The following is a 26462-nucleotide window of genomic DNA, read 5'->3' on the forward strand; positions in this document are numbered from 1 at the left end:
GAATGGAGACAACACAAGATCCTTATGGTGCTGTGATCCACTGAAACGATGCACTGTATATTCTCGTGCATCAGCCTTTTAACAGAGTACAAGGAAACAGTTCTTATATAGGTAGTCATTCTAATGCCAGAGTGCTGGGAGAAGCTCCCATATGTTTGCATAAAGTATTTGTTAAATAAGTTTATTTAGTCTGCTCTTATAATTTTATTTTGGCTTGTCTTTTCCGATAGGTTATAGAAATTTAGGAAAACTAACATAGCCAAGAATGAAAGAGGAGACCTAAGTTTTCCTCACCCAAGTTTTCTGGGTGAAGAAAATTTAAAATAAATCAACTTCACTTGTATTGGCCAGCTGATGCATGTTGAACAGTTAGGGTTATAAGTGAGTATTTTCCGATGAGAAAGGTATTAATTCATAGAATCTTTGGATACTTCACCCAGAACCTAGGGCATTTTCTTCATCCATTTCATTATAAGTCTTCTATGATCAAGGATAGCCCACATTTTCCAGAAAGAGGTACCATCTTTACTGACAGTGGAAATGGAAAGGGAATGATCAGGAGCTTTACTAGGGGACCTTGTCACTGATGAAACTATTACAGCTAGTGGTCTCATGCTTCCAGTCTGACACTTCCACTTGGAGAGGCATCTAAGATGGGCCTTTTATTAAATACTGCCTTAGAGTGAGTAAATGGTCTTTTTTAATGGTTATATTCTCGATATGGGCTTTGTCTCCCATAAACCTCAGAATGAAGAGAAAATGAAATGTTCCAGGAGCTAGCACTTCACACCAAGAGCATAGGTTGTATTTGCACTTCTTTGAACTTCAAACAACTTGCTTTGTCCCTCTGGGATCTGAGAAGTTTGTTTTATCTTTCTCATCCTGCCTTCCAACATAACATACCAAAAAGGGGATTTAGGAACAAAAAAGGTTTGGATATGGATCCTGTTTGTTAAATAGCATTGAGGAATGTAGGTTTGGAACTATTGGGTGTTTCTGGTTAGAAGGCAGTTTCTTTAGTTCATTTAACATTGCCGTGAATGTCAGCACATGCAGTCGCCAAATCACAGCTTCCAGGCTACAAACTGAGTTCTCCGTAATAGGAGCACCGAGGACTAGAAGGTTTAAAATAGATGTCATATGATACCAATTATAACTCTGAAATTTTGCAGTCCCAAGAACCTATGCGGAGTGTAAGCCAAAATGGAAGACGGTCCTGTTTTCTATGGCTTTAAAAACATTTTCATTACAATGTTTGCTACTTTTTTTTTCTTCAAGCTTTTAATTAAAGTGTTTTTGGCTCTCCTAACCCATTTCTATATCGTCAAAGGAAACAGAAAAGAAGCGGCTAGGATAGCAGAAGAGATCTATGGTGGAATTTCAGGTAAAAATACATGAATTTGTTCCCAGTACTTTAAAGAAAACCTTCTAGATAATTCATATGAATAATGTTTCTGGAAGGCAGATTTTATTTATACTTTGGCTTTGAGTGGGTAGTTTTAAAAAATTATTATCTCATGTAGCAAATGGTGTTGACTGCACCAATTTGTGAAGGATTTTCAGCTTTGTTTTTTGCAAGTTAACAGTTCTATTAGCAGTTATTATTTAAGAAGTAAATAGAGTAGTGGCTTTCTAAGAGTATCTTGAGACATCTCATTTCTACTAACCAAAAGAATTACTTGTAAAAAAAAAAAAAAAAGAATTACTTGTATAGGATTATTTTCTTTAATATTTTTAATCAATCTTTAACACTGCCTTCTAACAAGATTGTTTCCTCAGGAAACAGAATGACCAATAAATTTGATTTAAAGCAGCAAATGTGGCATGCTGTATATACATATTTTTTTGTGCTGTCATTTGCAATTCAAATTGATTCGCCACTAGTGACTCTCAGGAAAAACTCTTCACTAAACCCATTTATAGGTGGCACCACGCAAAGCACTGCAAACAAAGGTTGTGATATGAAATGCCAACATTTGGGTAAAACATTTTAAAGTCTCATGCTTTGTAGAATTTAGTCCCCATTTCTTTCCAGAAATGATTCACCTGAATTGTAGTGAGATGCTACAAAAGTAAGTGAATCAGATATCCTTGAAGCTGCTAGGATTGTCACTTGATAGAGGAGTATTTATTCATAAACAGAGTTCAGAATTTCCCTGTGTATTTTTAGTGTTCATAGGGGTTCCAGGATTACATCATTCTTTATCTAGTATCCGTTTCAATTTGCATCCAGGATTCTCTTTCAAAATAGCCTTATGCGATTCCAATACACTAGACAACTTTGAAGACACTAGGTAACAGCAGTCTTTTCCAAAGAAATAAGACCTCCAAGGACGAAGCATCAGAATGCTTCAAGTAACTGGGGAAAATGAGAAGAATCTTGAAGTTTCAGAAAGTGTCAGGCGGCCTGGACTCCGGAAAGAGATTTCTTTTGGGGATTACATTTGTCACACATTTCAGGGAGGTATGTTGCTTAGAGTGGTTAAAAAAATATGTTTATCGTTAGTTTCAAGTTAAGCATGATCTGAAAAGCTATTTTCTAATTTAATTTGTAAATCTGGGCAGGAGCTTTGTAAAAGTTTCGGTAACACTGTTTTGGTATTCTCATAGATACATCATCCTCATGGTTTAAATTAGGTAAAGTTCAACAAAGTCAATATTGGCAAGAGCATGTTAAAAATGTTTTCTCCTGTTGCTCGTGTGCATTACTTCTGTCTTTGTGGTCCTTAATTAAGTACAGTCATACAAAGTTTTTATGATAGTCAAAACCCATGTAAGCATGGTTCAAATTTAAGTCTGGAGCCATAATACAAGTCTCTTAAATAGAGTTCATTCATTCTTTAGCTCAAATATCTTTACTTGTTTAAGCTCCTAGGATAGAATTGATTTAATTTGCAAGTAGCGTGGTGTTATAAAGGAAAAAATGTATTTTTCGATTATCATTAACAGGAGGCAGGGGGCAGAATAGAGCATGTTAATTTCTCAGTTTAATCTCCTTTCTATATGTATGTGTGGGTGGATGGGTGTGTGTGTATATGTATATACACACACTCACACACCCATATAATAGAGAGTATATCTAGATTGGGTAAATAAGGCTTTCTTTAATAATGTAGGCAGTAACATGCCAGAAACAGTGGTTTTTACATGATTCTAACAGCGTTTCTTCTTTTGACACTGTCAGCAGGCAGACACTGTATACTTAAAGCTAGATGTAGTAGAAATCAAGAATAGAATTTTGTGCAAGTGTGCAACTCAAACCAGAAATTATCGTTGCTGCTCATGGGTCAGACAAATGTTTGTTGGGAAAATATGTGACATTTAATCAGTAAGTTAGCTAATTGACTTCGAAAAGTCTCAGCCCAAGGTTAAATTTCTTGATTCCAATAGCATATTATGGTCCTATAAACTATCACCAGTCCTGTCAAAAACAAGGGGAGGGCAGTAAAAAACTCAGCCAGGCAGAGTTTAGCCTGTCACAGGTCCTGGCACTCTTCCTTTTGTAAGCTACACCTAGCATCATATCCCTCATTAAATATCTTTTTTTTGGCCGTAAAGTCTTTTGGAAAATTATTTTTTATTCTGAAATTTCACATTCTAGAATACATCATTCGATATGTCTTTGTGGCTTAAACTGTTATATTTGTAGATAACTCATCAGAATTGAGTTAAGCTATGGTTGGCTGTTACTAGTTTTGCTTTTTCAGGCTTCTTTGTGTAATTTGTCAATAATATATATACTTTTTAAAGTTTGACACATTGTCATTGGCCCTTGGCATTCCATCTAGAGCACCAGATGGATCACCGAACCCCACCTTCAGCCCATAGATGTTTCTGCAGGCACTGTCTTTCTCCCAAGAGACATGGTGTATGATTTTTCAACCTTTGCTAATTTGGCCAGAACTAGAGTTATATTTAGTAGAGTGACTTAGTCATCAAACTTGATAAAAATAAAGTGCAGATACAGGTTGATCATCTATTATTCACAACCCTTGGGCCAGATGTGTTTCAGAATTCAGGAGTTTTTGGGGATACTATAAAGATCACACAACTGTGTATACTGTATATTACACAGCACTCCCAGCAGGGCCAGGAGCTGCCACCCATAATCAAACATTTTGATATTTCTATAGTGAACATATAAATATTCACACTAAGTGAAAAATAGAAATAAAAATAATAAATTGCTTAACCTAAGTCCTGATCATGTTTTGCTGCCAAAGGAGTTTGCATCAAACTTGGGAAAGAACTTGGTTTTTAGAATCTGGGACATTTTACAATTGCAGATAAGAGATTGTGGGACTATTGTACCCTTTTTTAAAAAAATGGCTATTTTATGCTAAGCCTAAAAGATTAGTTCTATTCTAAGTGTCACACTTAAAGTCGGTTGTCCTTGCTCTCAATTCAAAGGACTGATCTTGATTTGGTGGCCGCACCTCTCCCTGCCTCATCATCCTGACTCCTTTTTCCTATCCTTCCCGTTCCGACAGGATTTTCCTGCCTTTCATCCGTTCTTGCCCAGTCCTTTCCCTAGCCTTCTACTCTTGCTCGGTTTTGCCGGTTGTCTCCTCAAGCCTTGGCCCAATCCCCCTCTGAGTGGTTACATACCACAGGTGCCTGCTGGCTTTCCCAAGTTGGGACAACCAGTCCTCAACAGGGGCTCTGCCGCTCCGCCTGTCACCTTTAGCTCAGCTCTCCTGCTCCTGATGGGTTCAAAGGGACCTTCTTTCTAACAAACTACAAAAAGATGCTTATTGACTGTGCTTCATCTCCTGACCAGAACTGAGTGTTCTAGAGTATGCATTTTAACTCACTTTTATTATAATATTTTAGATATCTCAGGAAATTTGTTATAATATGGTTTTCTCTAACTACCTTTGTTTGACTTAGAATGTCACTAAGTCTTAGCCAGCCCCAATGGCCTAGCAGTTAAAGTTTAGTGTCCTAGGTTTGGTTCCCAGGCGCAGAATAACACCACTGGTTTGTCAGTAGCCATGCTGTAGCAGCAGCTCACATAGAAGAACTAGAAGAACTTACAGCTGTACACAACTATGTACTGGGGCTTTGAGGGGGAGAAAAAAGGAGGAAGATTAGCAACAGATGTTAGTGAAGGGCGAATCTTCCCCTGCAAAAAAAAAATCAAATACTTTAAAAAGCAATATCACTAATTCTGCTAGACTCTTGCCTATATTTTGGTTCACCATTGAAATTCTTTTTGAGTTTTCTTTTTCTTTGATAAATGCTACAGGAGAAGATATTGCTCCATGTCATTTTGGAACTTAATAAAGAGAATAAAGATTGTTCCATGTGCACTAGAGATTATAACCAGCTAGGTGATTTTTTTTAAATTACAAATAAACCAGTAAGCTCAAATACTTGTTGGAATTAAGAAGGGCAAAAATTGCAAAAAAATAATAATTGGTTTCTGTCTTAAATACTTGGAACTCAGACAGCTGTGTTCTATCTGAATCGATGTTGTCATTGAAATGTATGTTTTGGAAGTTGTCATCCAATTGTTATTCAGAGAGTCTGAGAACTGGAGATATCAATCACATTCTGAGAAAAAGTCAAAGGGAGGAATGAAAAAGTGCTTGAACATTTTCCATACACCTCATCAGGAACAAGTAAACATATTTGTAGGGTAAACTATCTTCATAGTGTGCTTGCAGCCCTGTGACACAGGCAGTCTGCCAAATAACTAAAAATAGACTGCCTTAGAAAAGAATGATTGATTCCTACTTAAGCATTCATTTATTTGGAGAGCTTAGTTGCATATTTCCCGAAAGGAATGGAAAAACTCCCTAGCTGCCAAATAACTTTTATCCTTAATTTCTCACAATTAGCTTTAATTTGCAAGACAAGAATGATAAGAGTGAGAGACTGTGCATTGAGAATTAAGAATGGAAAAACAGGAGAGCCCACCGTGGCAGAGTTTCTGGTAAAGGGTTTTGTGTGAAAACTCTTCAAGGTCCTTTGAAGCCAACTGCTGGAAAACAATGTAACTGGAAAGGTGACGTCCTGGAGAGTGACTTTGTTTCCAGTTGGGAAACAAAAATGATTTCTACATTGCAGGCAATACAATTGAATTGTTTCACATTATTTATAGAGATAAGGTAGATATAGCAAAACATCCCAGACAAGTAAATCTACCATGAGGATATGCAGAATTTAAAAACCAATAGTTCTTAAAGCCAGAACAGAGTGTGTTCTGAAATCACAAAACTTTGGATTTCAGTCCTATTTCCACCACTTACGAGAAGTCATATCTATTCCTGTGTGGTAAAGGGGTTGTCAGGCATTTGGGGTGTTCCGGCTCATGAAGCAAGGCTCTTCCCTTCCCTCCTTTCTTGAAAGCCAAAGGATGGGGGCTCCAGGAGAAATACAAGTTTGGATAAGGGGCACCTGAAAAGAGGGGAGCCTGCCGTTTCACTCTCAGTTGGAAGTCTGCATAGGCAGACAGCTCACTGAACTGCCCCCTGTGCTACTCAAATAGGAGAAAAGAGAATTGGAAAGCAATGGCATGGTGAGAGAGAAGCCCAGGACAAGCCACCATTCCCTCTCTTTTGGTGGAATGGAAGATGGCCCTACAGGCTCACCACAACCTCAGGCATCAGAGGGTGCTGCATTGATGGCGGACACTAGGAGAGGTGGTCAAATGCTGGTGCATAGGAAAGGGGCCTGGCAGTGAGCCCTGGTGTGAGCGGCAAGCCCGCAGACCACGAGTGAGACCTGCAGTTAAGGCTGAGCAAATAGGACTGGCCTCTTCTTCCAGTTAACTGGGGAAACATTTTCTCTGTCCCTCTTCTCCCCATCCCCAAGGCGCCAGAGGAGCTGGCACCTAGAAGAAGGAAGTGGGGACATGTATGAGAATATGCCACTCTTCCAGCTTTAGCTGCTTGGGGCGGTATAGAGGGCCATACCCTACCCTGGGAGTGGGCAGAGGAGCGGAGATTACAGTTTTAAAGTGGATTGACTGGTAGACTGGTCTTTTTAAAATCTCTTTATTGAAGTATGATGTAAATACAAGTGCAGAAATCCTAAGTGAACAGCTGGATGAATTTTCACAAAGTGAACTCAATCAGGTACTAGCTCCCAAGAGCAAGAAACTGCATATTATTTTCAGCAAGGCCCCCACCATGCCCATTTCCAGTCAGCCCCCGCCCCTCCTCCGGGGGGGGGTCCTTTTACCTCCCAACACCCAAGGTGAATCTAGCTTCCTTTTGAATTTTATAGAAAGGAATCACACAGCACATGCTCCTCTGTGTCTGGCTTCCTTCACATAACCTTAGGTTTGTGAGATCTAGCCAAGTTGTGTGCATGGAGTGGGTCTTATGGGACTGAGGAGTAATAGAAAGTTCCTAGAAATAGGATGAAGACGTGGTTAAGCTTCCTGCTTCCCAGAAGGAAAGGGGACACCACAACCCACTTGGAGGAAAGTTTTAGAAATAATAAAGCCATTTCATGTTGATATTCTAAGTTAATAATAGCAAGTTGCCGCTTAAATCTTGTTTTTATTTTTATTTTTGAATCAAATACTTATAGTACCTTTAGGTGCCTCAGGTTCACTGGCTATTATTAGAACAAAAGAATAACAAAGCCATGGCTGTGAGTTTGCTGCTTGCATTGATGAGGGTGCTGAGTTGTCGTCCATGGATGAAGACCATGCTCACAACCCTGGTGCCTGTGCCCATTTCCAAGACTGATGCGGCAAGGGGGCAACATGTCTGATGCACGTTTCATATTGAATGAGATAGAGATGTATTAGAAGAAAAGCAAGGCTGACTAACTGAGGATTATATGCATACGTTATCTTATTATTTCCAGCTTATGCAAATTATAAATGTCCAAAGAGATTTAAAAATATTCCACTCATCAACTTTGACTCAGGAACAAGTGGAGATACAAATGCAATATATTTTCATTTTAAAACTTTAATTTGTTTTTCTTATTATAAAAGCATTACACATTCATATCAGAGTGCGGAATCACCAGTGATTTTATATATATATGTATATATAAGTACATATATATATATATACACACACACTATTTTGAAACTACTTTCAAAATGACAGAGAAGTTACAAGAGCAGTAAGGAATTCCTACTTCTCTTCGCCCAGAGGCCCCATTCGTGTTTACCCAACTGTCCTAATAATGCCCTTGAAAGCAAAAGGACCCAATCCAGGCACACAGGTTGCCTTTAGATGTTATGTCTTGTCAGCCTCCTTCAATCTGGAACAGTTCCTCAGTCCTTCCTTGAACTGGTTATGGACCAATTATTTTGGAGAATGTCCCTCAGTTTGAGTTGGTTCGCAGTGTCCTCATGATTAGATTCGGGTTATGCATTGTGAGCAGGAATATCACAGAAGCGATAGTGTGTTCTTTTCATCGCATGCCCTCCCATAGCACGTGATGTTGCTCATCGCGTTCCATCAAATGGCACAATGTGCCAATTTGTTCTGTCACTTCTGATGTTAACTTTGATCCCCTGGGTGAGGTGGTGTCTACAATTTTGTTCTACTGTAAAGTTACCACTGTTCCCCTTATAACTAGTAATTATTTTGTGAGGAGATAATTTGAGGCAGATTCTGTCATTTCTTCTACATTTCTAAGTAGGTGTTCTACTATGAAGAAGAGCTTTCTCTTTTCCCTATTTATATATTCATTTGTATCAATGAGGACTTATAGATTCCTATTTTATTTGATAGAGTATAATCTCTTACTATCATTCTTTATTTTGATGTACAGATTGTCCCATTTTCGGCCAGTCGAATCCCCTTCAGGCCAGCTTCTGTGTCTTTTTGACATTTCCCATCATTCACTGAGTACTTCCTTACTTTCTGCAAGGTGTTTGGGTCCTATCTTATATTTTTCCTGGCCCACCTCCTGGAATCAGCCATTTCTACAAGGAGTCCTGGTTTAGGTTTACTCAGTGCACTGTACTGATATAGATATATATATATATAGATATAGATATATAGATAAAGATCTCACCAGATAGATCACCAGATACCACCTTCAGCCCATAGATATTTCTGTAGGCACTGTCTTTCTATATATACACATATATTGAAAATCACATTTTCATACCAATTGGTCCAATTTCAGTACAACCCTGTAGAGTTCATTCTAGCTTTCTCCCTTTTCATAACCCAAAGCGTTAGAAACGATAAAAATTGAGTTTCAGTATAAGAAGAGGGCTTATGGAAATGTTTATAGCCCTGGTTCTAATCCATTGGAAAAGTTCACACTCTCTTTGAGGCCTTGAACTATTTCAAATTTACATAATTCCATCTTTGGTGGGATTGTTTTTGCCAAGGTTGCAAATATGGGAAAATCTGGATTCTTAACACCACCGGGATCACCTAGAAAATGTTGATAAGATGAACCCTTTGTGTTAAATCCACATTGTATTACATGCTACTTAGTGTATGAAGAGCAAAGAATGCCCAAATTTTGCAAACCAGAGTAGGTTGTCTTCCAAAACAAATGATGCCCCTCTGGCAGGTTTCGTAGAGGGTTACTTCTCAAATGCTCATTTAAGCTGTTTTGCTGATAAGCAATTACAAGAAAAATAGATTCGTAAAGCAGTTCTGAGGCTGTTCCTTAGAGCACTGCCCTACCATGTGTACTTGTTAATCATAAGTTATCTTGAGCACCTAACATCATGGATGTATTTTATTGGCCTATTTAGAGACCAAAGCACTTGCTAAACACTAGATTGCTATATCTCTATTTCACAGATCAGGAAATTGAGGTTTGAATAATTTTAGTAACTTGTCCATATTGGCAGGGAAAATGGCTGAGGTGGGACTTGAACCCAGGCAGTGTGGCTTCACTGGCCCCATGCTTAGCCATCATGCTCAGCTGCCCACAAAAAAACTTTTGGAGGATCATGTCATCTGAAAAATGACATTCTGCATTATGATAATAGATAGATATGCTCCGTTACCAAAAATGAAACAGAGACGATTACCCAGGAAATTTAGAACAAAACCATTTTCCCCGATCCCTTAGAGTGTCCTTCATGGTGTATAGCATGTTGGGTCTGTAGGGTAGGGGTGAGGGTGAGAGGCAGGGGAAAGATGAGAGTGGGGAAGCTCACTGACCAGCTTTGCCCTAATTAGAGTTATCGGATTCAACACTGGGCAATATTTATTTGAACTAAATGTATTTCTTGTTAAAACTGCTCCTGAAACACCTGACAGATGGTCTGTTCTCCCTCTCCACACACACCACCAAACTAATGGACCATACGCTCAAGGGCTTGTCACCCTGAAAGTGGCTGACGAGAGAGCCTGATGCATAGTACGAGCTTCCCTCCTCATCCCCCTAATCTCCTCTCACTGTGGGTGAGCACATGAACAAGCTGGAGGAAGAAAACTCCAGACCTTGACTCTGAGCTTGATTTGTGTTTCAGATTGCTGGGCTGATCGATCCCCACTTCATGAAGCCGCGGCCCAGGGGCGCTTACTGGCCCTTAAAACTTTAATTGCACAAGTAAGTAAACTGAAGACTTGATCCTTTGTGCTCGTGCCATAATCAAGCATCACGTTTTATTAGCGTTGACTGTAGCAGAGGTCTTGCTTGCCCACATCTAGGTCCCAGCATGGCCTTCTAGGTGTATGTGTCCTCTCACAGCTCAGCATTTGTGGTTCCTGCCTCTCCTTTGTTGGGGAGCTGGCTCATTTTCTGCCCAGTTCTATCCTTCCCCTTCTGGGTCTTCCTTTGCTTCAGAGAAAGTTTCCCTGTGAGGCTGATGGGGGATGCCCTCAAATTTGTGTTGCACCAGCTCACCTTATACTCTTCCAGTATGCCTTAGTAGCAGCAGCACTGAAGTTGCGTTAGTCAGCTATTGCTCTGTAACAAATTACTCAAAACACAGTGGCTGAAAACTACCAATACTTAGATTCTCATGGCTTTTGTGGACCAAGGAGCAGCTTATCTGGGTGGCTCTGGCTCAGTCTCTCTCGGGCTTCAAAGTATCAGCCAGGGCTGCAGTCATCTCACAGCTCAGCTGGGGGAGGATCTGCTTCCAACCTCACTCATGTGGTTGTTGGCAAGCTTCAATTCCTTGCCACATGGGCCTCTCCATAGAGCTTCATCATGAGATGGCAGCTGGCTCCTCCCAGAGAGAGCACAAGACGGTACCTAAGAAGGAAGTCTTAGTATAACCTAATCTCCAAAGTGACATCCCATCACTTCTGCCATATTCTGTTCCTTAGGTGTGAGTCAGTTAATCCAGCCCACACTCAAGGGGAGAGGATTACACAAGTGAGTCAACACCAGGACTCAGGGATTGCTGGGAGCCATCTTAGAGGCTGCTACCCCAATGACACACTATTTCAAGAGCAAACATTAAAATAGCTTGACAAATGGGTAAATCTTACTCTTTGGGGAAGATTTACGAAAGTCTTAGTTATGAAGCCTACTTTATTTTTTTTATGACTCTGTCCCTAGCACCTTGAACAATCAATAGCAGCCTAGTAAATATTCATGAAATGAATGGAAGTATTTACACACTCCATTTGCTTTGTTTGTTTTAGAGTCCACGTGTGTACAGAGGAGGTGAGTCATTATACCTTTTTTCCACATCCTAGGTACCACTGAACCTGGCTTCCATACCATTTTGACTTTAAACAGCTGGGCACACTGCTTTTTGTGTGGGCACATGCCATTTTTTCTCCTTGATGAGTTGTGTTACTTCTCAAGAAAGAGACAAAAGGAAAACAGTCCTGCCAGTAATGATCAAATAGGCTTTGTACTTGATTTTATCACTTGCTTATTCATTTTTAAACACTTTGAATTTGATTTCATTATTTTTAATATGTAGTATATTCACATAGTTCAAAAGGTAAAATGATATAAAAAGGTACACAGTGAAAAGTCTTGCATCCACCTCCTCGCTCTCAGCCCCCGACCTCAATGATTTTATTAGTATTTTTAAGAAGCATTTTTATTTTTGAAGAATTTTAAAGAAGAGTTGCAAAGATGATACAGAGTTCTTGTATACCCTTCACCCAATTTCCCCTAGTGTTAACATTTTGCATAACCATGGTACTTTAGTCCAAAATAAGAAATTAACATTGGTACAATACCACTATCTAAACTACACGCTATTGGGATTACACCAGTTTTCCCACCAGCGTCCTTTTTATCTTCCAGGATCCAAGCCAGATACCACATTGCATTTGGCACTTTATTTTTAACTATACTTCATAAGCGTGTTGGTTTCTATAGTGGGCTTAAATATGTAAGGAGCATTCTTCATAGAGAAGTTCAACTTTTTCTTACTGCACTCCCACTTCTTTACCCGTATACATTAGCCAAAAATGTATTATTCTACTTTATTCTTTACTTTATTTCGCATTAAGATAGTGTCGTGTGCTGTGAGTAAAACATTAAACTGAGGATCAGGAGCTCCTGATTAGCATGCTGGCTGTCACCCACAGCTGGGGAGCCTCAAGTCTTACTAATAATTTGAACTTTCTGCTTCTCCATCTTCTCAAGCACAATGAAGGTGATTCACTCTAGATGGTCTTTCAGGCCTGTCCAGCAACACATTCCCACAATTCCAGGGATTCTGCGAGTTTGCGCTGGATCAGAGTTTTTTCTAGCATATTGCTGCCACCTTGTGGATTAGCCTGTTTTACTTATTTTCTTGAAATCTTATGTGGGAAAAGGAAAAGGACAAGGAAAAGACTTTTCTCATTGTATTAGGAATTCAATTTGAAATATGTAGCACAGCTCTGGAGTCATGAGGTCATATTCAGGACCTGAAAATGGACAGGACCAGGGAGGCTTAGAGAGGCCCTAAGCTGAAGGGACAGGCAATAGTGGGAAGTCTCAGTTGCTGGTCACAGCAGGGAGGCACCCAGGGCCACGAGGTCTGGCAGGAGATGGTGGGAACTTGGGTTAGAGGTTGGGGTCCAGGGTCATGCACTAGGTTTTGAAAGCTTTCAGTGGGTCAGTTATGACGCAGAGAATCAAAAGCACAACTCGGCTCACAAGGATCGACCTAATTCCTTTCACAGAGAGAAAGTGGTAATTATGGGACAAAATGGTAAGGGCCAAGTTTTTAAAATCGGGGCGTGAAGTCTGAGTTCGCCAGCAGCTAGGTTGATCCTGTCATCTACCACATAGACTCCAAGATGAGGAAGGTGGACACAGCAGCATGGAGAGGGGGAATATGCTAGGCCTGGGTAGGGAGATGGGGTCAGGAGAAGCCCCTGGCCCCAGACCCTGGTACTTCAGAGGCCTCTCCACACAGTGCAGTGAGGCAGACAGCAGTGCTGCTACCGTGGCATATGAATCCTAAGGGCACTATCTACTTTCTACTCTTAAGCCTGGGAGTCATTCTCCTGTTCCAAATCCAATTCTACCTCCTGAACTTCTTGAGACCCCATCACCTACTTCTCATACCCACTGCTGTTCACTCCCATATCAGGCCCATATCAGCTCGGGCCTGGACTCAGACCAATGTCTTCGTGGCTCCTTCCTTCAGTCTCACATCTCTACCTCTCCAAGCAACCCTCCATTGTGCTACCAGTGTGCTTTTCCTAAAACATCTAATACATTAGCTCTAGACCTTCTACGGCCTAACGGACTTGGAAGGTGCCTCATTCTCTATGAGACATGCACCCCCTGTTTGGAAATAAAGACCTTTAACAATCTGACTACAGCTCACTGTCGTCCTTCATCTCCCCTCATCTCCTGCTTCCCCTTTCTTCTTCTGCCTCTGTCATGTGTGGGCTCTTTCTGATCCAGAAATACCCAACTAGCCAACTGTGGCCCTGCTTAGTTGCTTCTACCTAGTTGCTTCCTGTATGCATATGCTGTTCCTTCCTGATGGAATATTTTTTTCTTTGCCTTCTTAGCTTGAAATGTTTTATGCTTCAAGCCTTAGCTGAATACCACCTCACTTGCAAAGTTTTCTCTTATTCCCCAAGCCAGATGGAAGGATACCTCACGCTCCCAATTGAAATTTGAACATGCTTCCAGTATAGCAATATTCTTGCTGGGTTTTTTTTTTTTGCCATTTCTGTCTCCCCACTAGGTTCTTGGAGGAGAGAAACCCATGTCATAAGCCTTGAAGACCCAGGTACTAGCAGGTTGCCTGGCCTAGAATGCTGACTAAACATTTGTTAAATAAATGAATTTGAGGCTCCCTGCTGTAATTCTTAGACTCCTCTGGTTGTGACCTCTACCCCTCTCTATATGGTGCTAATATGATACCCACGGACTGTGAACACTTCAGAAATACATCCAACAACGTTGGTTTTATTGCTATTGCTAAAGCAGCCTTTAACCCACTTCTCTCCAAATTGTAGGGTGTCAATGTGAACCTTGTGACAATTAACCGAGTCTCTTCTCTCCACGAGGCGTGCCTTGGAGGTCACGTGGCCTGTGCTAAAGCCTTATTGGAAAATGGTGCCCATGTGAGTACTGCCCCTGCCCCTGTGAGTCTGTCTGCCCAGGTGCAACTGCTAGGTCTAAAGAGATAGTACCTTCCAGACTGCTTACCCACTGAGGGTCGGGCCCCATCCACGTTCATATTCCTGAATGGTCAGGAAGACACTGCTGGTTACCCCTCTCTTCAGCCTCTATGCCCATGTACGAACATTCAGATAAGGTCATTCACAGGAATCTTTCAAAATTGTGATGCTGACTTAAAAAAATCAACTTGGGGGCCAGCTCCGTGGCTGAGTGGTTAAGTTCAAGTGTTCCACTTCAGCGGCCCAGGGTTTCGCTGGTTTGGATCCCAGGTGCGGACATGGCACCTCTCATCAGGCCATGCTGAGGTGGCGTCCCACATAGCACAACTAGAAGGACCCACAACTAAAATATACAACTATGTACTGGGGGGACTTGGGGAGAAAAAAGCAGAAAAAAAAAGATTGGCAACAGTTGTTGGCTCAGATGCCAATCTTAAAAAAGAAAAAAAATCAACTTGAACTAAAATAATTTGAAAACCAATCTTGGAAAATTTATTGTAAAACATTAAAAAGAACACATTTTAAAAGAACAACGACAGCAAAAAACCACTCTTAATTCAACACCCTAAACCAAAATGAGCAATATTATCAAACTAAACGAGCTTCTAATAAATAATACATTGAAAAACTACAAAATTTATCTTATTTTTAAATTCTTCCCTCTTTTCAAGGGGTGACTGAGGTGCTGTATCAAAATTCTCTCTTTTTTTGCTTGTCTTGCCTGCTAGAATTCAACCTATTCAAGGAGAGGCAATTGTCTTACCCGCCTGTGTTTCCAAAACATTGTTGCCTAATCGGTGCTCAGTAAATGTTTGCTGCCCTGAACTGAGAGAGAAACTTACAGGAAACCAAATCAGACGACTTCCTGGACTGAGGATGAGGGTGATGCCTAGTAAAAACAAATCAAACAAGTTCCACCAAATATTTGTCAGTAAAAAAATGTAAATCAGTTAGAAATCCCTAGATTGTATAAATTTACCCACATTTTTTCCAGTCCATGTCTGTCTCTGCCATCTTAGCATCTCATCTTTAACTTCCAATTTAACGGGGGCTATCCTGGCACTGTAGAGAAGTATCTTTTTTGTTTCTGAAACAAGGAAATTTGGGATCCTGATTATCGCAAGCATCTATCCTTAGTTGTTGAGGCAAAGTGGTTTGACATCAAACCCTCCTTGTCCTACATTTCAATCCTATCAGAGCCTCCCCACCAGAATGCCTTGGTCCGCTGATGTTCTTTCCTAGCCATTGCTAATACTTAAAGATGCCTCCCAGCTGTGCTGGTTCTCACATGCCTCCCACATCCCTAGAAGGCACTGAGGATGGTTGGAAACACCATGTTGATGGCTATTTTCTTTGCGTCTTTGTCTTGGTCATGATCTCTTTAGGAGTCACTGCTCGCATATACAGTTTGTATGGATTATAGTAGACTGGAAAAGAAATTTGTGGTGAGAAAGACAGAACTGTGGGCAATTGCTGAGGAGATTCTTTGCAAGCACAGACTTTGGGACCTTAAACTCGCTGGTTTCTCCAAGTACTTTTGGTTCCTGCCATGTTTGTTCATGATTGGGAGGGCGAGTCAGCTCCATATTAATGGAAAATGGAAAAATTGTTATTGCAAATATTTATTGAATGCTTACCGGGCACCAGACAATGTTCTAAGTATTTAACATATAGTAACTAGCTTGATCCTCCAAATAACCTCATGAGGTAGCTTCTTTTATGACCATGATTTTACAGGTAAGAAAACCAAGGCACAGAAAGTTAGTATCTCAGTCAAGATCTCTGAACAAATAGAGAGCTGCGATTTGAACCCAAGCTAATGATTCCAGAGGCCATGTTCTTAACCACCTCACAGGACCACTCCTCAATGATTAGGAGGCTCCTCAGAAGCTCTGAAATACCTATAAATACATTTTAAAAGCTTTGGCCCCTTTTGTCCCACTTGTGGTATTATTTATAGATGAGAGTTGATAGGCTACTTAGTCCCTAGAAAACATAATACTGTGATGATATAGAGTTCCCTCACTCATTCACCTGCGTGGGAAATTTATCCAGGCAGATACATAGGAATACATACTTGTAGATGTTGATGAAATAGCAAATCCTCTGGGTCTCTTTGTCCATCATTAGGTCAATGGAGTGACGGTTCATGGAGCCACGCCCCTCTTCAATGCTTGCTGTAGTGGCAGTGCTGCATGTGTCAATGTGCTGCTGGAGTTTGGAGCCAAGGCCCAGCTCGAGGCACACCTGGCTTCACCCATCCATGAGGCAGTGAAGAGAGGTAAATGAGCCATCACATTGCATACAAAACATTGGTGGACTCACCCCAATCTGCATGAGTCAATGGTATTATGTTCATCATGCAAGGATCACCCAGATCTTCTTCGCCAGTAGACTATGTGTAGCTTAGAAATCCCATAGCAGTAACTTCAATTTGCCTAAGTCTTCAGGAAATACCACTGGGGCATAAAACAGCTCTTCTTATAACCTGGGAATGGCTTTCTGTCTCAGATGTCCTGGTTTCCTGGGGACAGTCTCTTGGCAGGTCTTTCTTGAGGCTCTTTGTTGGAGTTTTGGTGGCAGCTGGTGCAATCAAGCCTGCAGGGGTGACTTCCATGAGTTGTACTGTGCTTGTGTCTCTGTCCTTCCTAGAAAAGAACAGCTCATCCCCTAAAGCCCATAAAACATCAACCACTAACATAAAATAAATTATGAAAGTGTCTGAAAGCCAAGGCTGATAGTATCTCTGATGGAAGATTAAATGTGACTGTCCACAACAATCAACGCGCTCTAGATAAGTTGATGACTTCAAGGTCATTAGTTATTGAAAAAGAAGTTGCGACTTTAAAAAGCATGGCATTGGAAAACTTGAAGTTGACTCTAACTCCGGTGTTCTCAGTTACTTTTGAAATGAGGGAAAAGAGTAAATTTAAGGAATTTTAAAACTACACGCATAGTCTAAACATGAACAAGAAGATACCATTGAAAGGCCAAGGCCATTTGTCAAAGGTCACACTCAAAGAGCAATATTTCTGTGTTGCCCAGTAGTGGAGTTATTTTCTTATATTGAGAGCAGAAATACAAGGGAGAAGTTAGAACATTATAAAACAGTGATCTTTGCTGGTGTAATTGGGAATGAAAGTGTTTATTTCCACAGACAATACTAAAAGATTGGCCCCGGATTATTAAACATGTCACTTGGGAATTTTTTTTGCAGTGGGTTAGTTAAATGATACAAAAGGCCAAAATCTCAATATACCTATGGTTTTGATGTCCTATACATATTTAATAAACATTTATTGATTAATAACTGATGTTGGTCATTTCCCAAATTTCAAATAAGTCCTTTAAGTTGTAGGGAAATAGTCTACTTTGGAAATGATATGTCTTTAAAAAAATTTTTAGTATTGATTTGAAATAAAAATTAATTTACTATTTGCATTTCCATCCAAACATTTAAAAATGGATAAATATTGGGAATGATTTGAATTACTTAAGTAATTCTGCAGTACTTGTATGGTTATATATGGAGTGTTTGGTATCTATGTGTCTACAAAATATATATACATACTTATCATAAACACACGAATTCACGTGTCTCTACATACTTTTTTCCTGTATCATAAAAGCATGTTAGGAACCAACATGCACAGAATGAAAGGATAAATAGCAAAGTAATTATTTTAGACAGTATTATATTAGTGCTAACCATTTGACTTTTATATATTCGTTTTAAAACTTCCTGAGAATACTTAAATTTAACTCAAACTAGGCTCAGTTTCTTTTTATGCAAAAAAAGAGAAAAATAATAGGAATTATTAAAAAATGTTTATTAGATGCCCTGTATCTACCAGGCAGTTTTAGGTACTGATTAGATATTATTTCAATTCTTACAGCTTTAAACCTCTATGAACAAGCTGGGTCAGTCTGAGTCAATACTTTGCAACATTGATGCTATAATCCAGGTATAATATTTACTTATGTGAACAAATAGTTTGAATCCACAGAATGCTTATTTGTACATTTTAATGCATATTTATGCTTAATTCAGAATTTGTGATAAATCAAGCAGGTTTTAGATGAAGCTTACTTATATGTTATCTATAAAGAAAAGGTTGGTTAAGTTAATCCGTGATAGTAAGATTTTTTAAGGAAACATTTAAATCTTCGAAGAGAACAAACTCTACAAGCTCCCGTCGATACCTCAGAAGCATTTGCTCCTGAATGAATCATTCATATGCTGCAAATTAATCATGCCTATCTATTCATTGGCCAAACTCCCTAAGGAGAATACTTGCTCGTGTAGTTCGTTAGCCACTGAATTTGAAAGTGCATTTAAATCTATTCTATACTTCAGGCTTTTTATTAATTCTCATAAGTGTCTTCCAGGTTAACCTAAAGAAGGAAATTTTACTGCATGGCTCGGCCATACACCCAGTCTTGCATGCCTGAGTGAGGAAGAGAATGAGAGATTTGTAATGGAGAGGGATCAGGGCTGGGATTTGAGCATTGGCTTTTCAGGGTAATAATAGGATGAGTCATTTACCCCTCTGGGTCTTGTAGCGTCTATTTGTAAACTGGCGGCTTCATTCTAGAGAGGGATTTCAGCTGTGCTCCTTGGAGCCCTTAGTGTGGTTGAAGGTACCTCAAGGGCTGCAAAGAGGAATTTAAGTGGGGGAAGCATGGACATGCTTCTCTTTTTAATGGTTTTATTTTGGAGATTTCAGAAAAATTTTTTTCTGCTTGAAAAAAAAACTAGGTTATTTCTAAAGCTCATTCCAGATAAGCAGTCCTGTAATTCTGTGAATAGTCACTAATTCCCTTACTTGAGCGAGGTTATCTTGTGTTCCACCAGGTCATAGAGAGTGCATGGAGATTCTGCTCGCAAATAATGTTAACATTGACCAAGAAGTGCCTCAGCTCGGAACTCCCCTGTATGTGGCCTGCACCTTCCAGAGGGTAGACTGTGTGAAGAAACTTCTAGAATTAGGTAACTTCCAGAAATCTTTTCATGAGAAGAACCTATTAACTTTGTTGGTTTTCCATGGCTTCAAAGATGAAGTTCTTGTCAGGCTGGACAAAATTCTAACAGCATTTGATGTTTGAATGCTTAAACAGAACTTCTCCAGAGAAATGAGTGTCTGTATTTCTCTGTTCTGTGTCCTTTGATATTGGCTCCATTTACCTGTTATAGTTCTCCTTGGTCTCAAGAGAGAGCAAGGGTCTCTTTCCCACAAGTCCTAGGGGAAAAAAACAATTGTATTTCATTGGCTCTTTTTGAATCACCAATCATGGTGGCCAAGGGAATACAATGCACTGATTGGCTTAGGCCCGGATTTGTCTACACTGCAGTTGTTTGGCTTCACTGGAAAAACATGACCTGGGAAATCACAGGGGATGGTTCCCCAGAGGGAAATCTAGGTGTGGTTACCAGGAAGATGCTGGATAGTAAAAACAAGACATTTGCCGTGGACTACTTTAGATCAATCCTGCTAAGTTATTTAGTAATTTTTTAATTTCAAAAGGAATATACAGAAACTGAGAGCCCAGGGAAAAGTAAAATGTCTTGAAACTATTATTTGGTTAAAAATTCCCCAAACTTAGCCACTGACATAAAGGTGGAGATTACATAAGAGTTATTACCTTTAAATAAGAATTTTTATCTCCAAGATGTTTCTTTGTCTTTTTTATCTGCCATCATTTACTACTCCTTATAGTAGTTCAGAAATCTTTTTTGTGAGCCCTGAATAATATAAATAATAAACTTAGCTTTATCCTTTGACAAAAAACAAAATAGCTCTATGTAAAAGGATCTGCAAATATTTAATTTTGTATGTCACAGAGTTCATATGGGAAAGCAACAAAAGTATTTAAAATGACTAAAAATTTTTATTCGCTTTTCTCATCAAAATATTTTTAAACATTCTTAATAGGCGTTGCTGAGGTTCTAGGCTAAGTCACATAGTTTCAAAGATTTGTCACATGTGTCATGGCATTGAAGATGTCTTCATCTACAGCTACTATATTTTAGGTTCATTGTGTTTCTGCATTAACATTTAGTGTTGAATTGTGGCCATCTGCTTTGTTAAGGAGCGAGTGTTGACCATGGCCAATGGCTGGACACTCCTCTCCATGCCGCCGCGAGGCAGTCCAGTGTGGAAGTCATCCACCTACTAACAGACTATGGGGCAAACCTGAAGTGCAGAAACGCTCAGGGCAAAAGTGCACTTGATCTGGCAGCTCCAAAAAGCAGCGTGGAGCAGGCGCTCCTGCTCCGTGAAGGTAAGGAGGGGCTGGGTGTCCATTTCTCTTCCATAAACACATCTGCTCTCTCTCCTTCCTGTCTCATCCCTAGAATTTCTTACCTTTTTCTTTCTCTTTTTAATTGAGAGTGGCATTGTGGGAGGCAGCAAGTGTTAGCATCACTGAGATGGGATTTTATATACTGTATATATTCACTTATAGCCAAAGGATATGTACATACAACTGTATGTTGCTGTGTATTTTCCATAACAATAAAATAATCATAGAACTTTGTTTTCACCTTGAAAAGGTTGAACTGCCATGTCTATCCTGGTATAATCACATGACTGAGCAGACCAAAATTCTGCTTTGCAATATTTGCAGGCAGTTCAGGGGAAATTGGAAATACTTGAGTTAGAGGTGATAGGGTAGACACAGAGTGTGTGTTTCAGAAACTGGCCTAAGTGGGGAAGTTGTCTGCGTGTTCTCCAGATCAGGGAGCAGGTGGGTCTGCATTCCTCATGGCCTCACTCTCATCCCCACCATGGGCTAGTGCAACTACAGGTGTCAGAGGAGGCAGGGCGGGCATCCAAAAAGCTCTGTATTCCAAATTCAAAAGAGAACCATGCTATGTCCATACAGAAGGAGAACATTATCTGAGCCTATATTGATCATTTGTATGCTCAGGAGAATATTAAGGATAATAATAATTATTCAGCTTTACATGTGTCGGGTGCTGAACTAAATTCGAAACAGATTAATCTCACTGAATTCTTAAAACCCTAGAGCAGTGAGAACTTTATAGTAACTGTTGCTATTCCAGCTGCAAATGGGAAAAGAGAAGCATAAAGAGATTGGCTTGCAGAAAGTCACATGGGTACTAAGAAGTAGACCCAGGACTCTGACCAAACAGTTTGACCCCAGAACGTGCACGCTTAATGTTATGATGCCCCAGGGCTGAATCTTCTGAAACAATTTCTAGTGGGAAAGGGTTTTATTTCACTGACCAGTTCCCTTTTGTGAAGCTACCACATGTCTTATATACCTTTCAGGTGGAATGCTTGGTTCAATAGTTTTGGGACCAGTCTCTAGGTCAGAGCTTCTTCAGCTTTAACGTGCATATGAATCACCTGGGGATGTTATTAAAATGCAGATTCTGATTCAGCAGGTCTGGGGTGGGACCCAAGACTCTGTGTGTCCAGCAGGCTCCCAGGCGATGCTGGTCTGAGCCTGCACTTTGAGTACCACTGGTCTAGATTATTTCCAGTAGTCGATGCCATTAATGATTGTTCTTTTATTTGAATCTCCGCTTGAAGAATTATGATCTTCCTTACCAGCTCCCAGTTTGCAAATACCAGGTACTTTTCGACTGTTAGCTGAGAATATAATTTATAGCTGTTGTCACATTTCCTCTTTTCTTCCATCAAAAATGTTTCCAGGCCCAGGATTTGTATTTCTTACAAGCAAGTTCCTCTGTCCTCTCTCTTCATAAATATAGCTGCTTGCTCTAGGAGGATGAACACCACCTCCATCAGAGTTCACTCTGGTGTCTCAACTTCCGTAGGCAAACTGTACAATTTGTGTGCATTACTGTTTTCCAGAGGTGCTTTAGTTGGGCGACAGGTAAAGATGCTTTCCATTTTCGCTTCCCAAGATTTTAACTAAGGATGATTGTTTGGTCCTCCAGGTAGCTTACTATCACATGGATGCTCCTTGGCAATATCAACCCAAGTGTTATCTGGCTATTTGCATATGCAGTCCACCATTTCTCATGGGGTGCAAGATGCTGTTACAATAGGATTTTCTTAAAAAGGAAAACTTTGTATAGTTTATTAATTATATAGATCTACTTGAAAAGATCTTTATTGAGACAGAGAGGTTAGGAAATAATGAGACATTACACATGCCTCTGTATAACTGGTATTCCAGCCAAAAGCTTGCTCATCCTATTCAACCATATTTTGGACTCTCATTAGTTTACTTTCCTTCAAGACTCCAAGTCACTCAAAGCCATAGGAATGATAACTCCATGAGACTCCATGAGACTGAGGTTCAGAGTATAATGGGGCTAAGTGAGTTGGGCCCTTTCTTCAGATCCTCTATTGAGCTAGGATCCTTGTGAGAATGGAGGGCCCCTTCAAGTATGAGTCGGGACCCAGCCAGCACTGCCTCTTGGACAGCTAGAGCCAGGAGGTCCAGGAGGCGTCTGAGGCCTGAGTACCAGGCCCCTGGCACATCTAACATTGCCTCTGTGATCATGCTGGCCGGGCTTCCTGCTGACACATTCTCGGCAGTTGTCCCTTGCTCTGAAGCTCTGTCTCAGGGTCCTGCATGCTCAGTGCTTTCACTTGCACTTTCTCCTTGGCCAGTATATCACATTCATTGGCACATGTGATACATAAATGAAATGCATTCCCTTTAGACCCCACACGTCATTCCTAACTTGCCTCTGGTTAGCCTCATTCTTCAGTATTGGTAATACAGTGACCATTGGAGGATCAACTTAAAGAAACATGTCCCCATCCGGAGGGGCAAACCATGATCTCTTGTGTGTATTTAGTGTCTGCTCCTCCGGTCTATAATTCCTATACAGATTCAGCTTCTCTTAAGCTTTTAGAAAGCTTCTGCCTCTTCCAGTCCTCTGGTCTCCCCTTCACCCCCATCCCCACCCCACTACCATGAGGTTCACACCATTTTAATTCCTTCCTAGGCCCGTCTGCTCTTTCCCAGCTCTGCCGCCTGTGTGTCCGGAAGTGCTTGGGGCGAGCATGTCATCAAACCATCCACAAACTACATCTGCCGGAGCCACTAGAAAGATTCCTCCTATACCAGTAGTCCCAACTGTCCAAGGGAAGATACTTGGAAAGAAACAGGTTGTTGCCTGCTGTACCCAGAGTACCTAGTGTAGACGCCTGACAGCTAGACTCTCAGTCACTTCAAATGAGCTAAGCCAGTTAGAGTAAAGCCCTGATGAACTGGAACACTTGGGGAGTGGAAACTCCTGGTTAGTTTGATATTCCTATTAAGCAAGGGGCAACCAGAAACCTTTTCGTTTTTAGCTCTTGTTGTTAAGAAACTTTAAAAGACTGTGAAGTAGAGTGAAAATAATAAGCTATTTTTGAAGAGTCATGATCTTCAATTATGTAAGGGTCAACATTATGAATATCGTGCAGACACATGTAAATCTGGGTGAATAAGATGGTGAGGAATGTAAGTATTCCAAGATGTGTTCCTGTTTTAGTTCCTCCCTCCTTCCCTCTTCTTTTCTTTCCTTCCGTGAATAAATCTCTGCAATAATTTTGATTTTCTTGCCTTTTTTATGTATAAAAAAGCTGAATACTTTTAAAATGTCACAGTTAATTGAGGCTTCCAGTTCCTGAGGTCCTGGTTGATAAGACAGATGTTGGAAGAGATTAGCGCACCCAGAGGTTGGGGGTTATTGCTCATCATTTCTGATATTAAATGCTATTCTTTGAAGGAAACAGTTCCAGGATTGAGCAACACTGCGTGCTACCAGCTACCCAAACCCACTGGCCCTGTTTGACGCATGTTGCAACCCAAGCATCCATCAGCTTATTTTCAGTCAAGAGCCTCAGGGTTTTTATAATAATTCCATGTTGATGCCTGTCACCAAGACGGGCTCAGTGCTGGGCTGATGATTATTTCTGTGAGCAGGGGCCCAAAATAAGCACACAGGTATACTGGAAAAACAGCCTTCTCCTCCTCTCCTTTTTCTTCTTCCCACCTCTCTCCCTGTACGCCAGCACTCCTCCTCCCCCTTCCTCTCCTCCTTCCTTTTGTGAATTTAGAACATGGAAATTGAATAGACTTTTAATTATTATAAGTACTACTGTCATGGTTCAGTGACTATGGTAATATTAACTTGTGAAAAGAAAATTTTCTCTCAGATGATCCTAAGATTCATTCCAAACATATTTTTTTTCTAGTTTTTCTAGACCTTTGATTCTCAACTGGGGACAATGTTGCCCTACCCTCACTTGGGGATATTTGGCAAAGTCTGGAGACCTTTTCGGTTGCAACAACTGGGGGAGGGATGCTACTGACATCTAGTGGATGCAGCTAATCATTCTGCAATGCACAGGGCAGCTCCCTATGGCAAAGCATTATCAGGTCCAAAATGTCGATAGTGCTGAGGTTGAGCAGCACTGCTCTAAATCTGTGCTGTTCAGTGCAGAAGCCACTAGCCACATGTGGCTATTGAGCAGTTGAAATGTGGCTAGGCTGAATTGAGATATGTTGTAAGTATAAAATACATACCACGTTTTGAAGATTCGGTACAAAAAAAGAATGTGAAATATTTTATTAATAATTTTGATGTTGATTACACATTGAAAGAATATTTTGAATATATTAGGTTAAATAAAATTCATTATTAAAATTAAGTCCACTTTTTTAACTTTTTTAATGTGACTGCAATATCATTTTAAATTATACACGTGGCTAGCATTTTATTTATGTTAGTACTGTTCTAGATCTTTTTCTGATTTTCATAACTTTGGAATATCAAATAAGTTAATCTTAATTAGTTAAATATTTGGGAGGAAAAGGTTAAATTCTTATTTTACATAATATTCCAAAAACAAATCTTGTTTTTTAAAAAAATGTTAAAACATTTTAAATGATGCTGTAAAATACTAGAATAAAATGTTCATAAATGTACATGAAAGGGAAGGTCTATTCTAAGCATAATATCAAAGGCGTAAACTTTCAAGGAAAGTACTGGTAAATTAAAATACATATCAGAACGTTCGGGAATTGGAGGCTTTCTATCTTCCAAGTGCTCTCCTGAGTGCCGTTTTTGGTCAACCTGAATCTTGCTGAATGTCTGAGCTCTGTATTAAGCCCCAGGATGTCCTAGGATACTCAGTCCATCGTGGCCCCAAGGAACTTGAGACTCCTGCTGCTCCATCCACTTTCTGAAACTGCAGACCATGGATTTCACGAATCCTTTGTATGGACCTCCCAACTCTGGTAGGTGTGTGCGTGGAGGGGGCACTCTAATCCTGAATTGAATCCCAAGAGACCACTCACCAGAAGCGATCTTCCGGTTCCAGAAGGATGTGGATGCAGAACAGGGCCAGATCCCTGCATCTTGAAGTTGTGATGTTCTATGATTTGTGAATGTAGAGATTGGATACGACGTAGACTTTAAATTCCCTTCGAGCCCTACATTCCATCAAGCTAGAATCAGACCATCAGAGGAATCATCTGGTTTATGTGACATTATATTGCTTGCTTTTGGGGGTTCTTAGCACTAATATAGATTATTTCATTTTTCACAGGATGTGGGATATTTCATCCCCAAAATGGTGTAATTTTTTACAATTTCAATCATATTTGAAGTGCTCTAGGATAACTTCCCAATGAACTCATTCAACACATTTTTACTCAGCATCTATTAAGTGCCACACACTGTTTGAGGCCGTAAAAAAGATAGATGAGGTCCTTGCCCTTGAAAAGTTTATGTGTTAGTGGAGGCAATGGGAAATAAGCAACACATACATACATATCATCATGTCAGGAAGTGATAAGAAGAAAAATAAAGCAGATTAGGGTAAAGAGTGCTAATGAGAGCTACTGTTTTAGATGAGGTGATTAGGCAAGGTTCCTGGCAAGATGCCTGAATTTTAAAAGAACTGCTCATGCATGTAATCTAATATTTATTCATTTTTACTGTTAAGGTTTTAGTGACTCTTTTCAGTG

General features: G+C 40.1%; 1 protein-coding gene across 4 annotated transcripts; it reads left to right on the top strand.

Moving 5' to 3' along the window:
- The first annotated feature begins 1181 nt into the window (after positions 1-1181).
- On the top strand, positions 1182-24041 carry ASB11 (ankyrin repeat and SOCS box containing 11). Of its 4 annotated transcripts, none has more exons than XM_046672669.1 (7): positions 1182-1384; positions 10421-10500; positions 14331-14438; positions 16626-16776; positions 19351-19485; positions 20586-20777; positions 23449-24041. In XM_046672669.1, the coding sequence occupies exons 1-7, from the start codon at positions 1204-1206 to the stop codon at positions 23571-23573; spliced, it is 972 nt and encodes a 323-aa protein (XP_046528625.1). In that variant the 5' UTR covers positions 1182-1203; the 3' UTR covers positions 23574-24041. The 4 variants fall into 4 exon arrangements, with proteins under 4 accessions (XP_046528625.1, XP_046528626.1, XP_046528628.1 ...); XM_046672670.1 differs by having other exon boundaries at positions 14382-14438; XM_046672672.1 differs by lacking the exon at positions 1182-1384 and adding an exon at positions 2259-2464 and having other exon boundaries at positions 14382-14438.
- Positions 24042-26462: the final 2421 nt, after the last annotated feature.

Source organism: Equus quagga, chromosome 10, assembly GCF_021613505.1.
Source record: "Equus quagga isolate Etosha38 chromosome 10, UCLA_HA_Equagga_1.0, whole genome shotgun sequence".
NCBI lineage: Eukaryota > Metazoa > Chordata > Mammalia > Perissodactyla > Equidae > Equus > Equus quagga.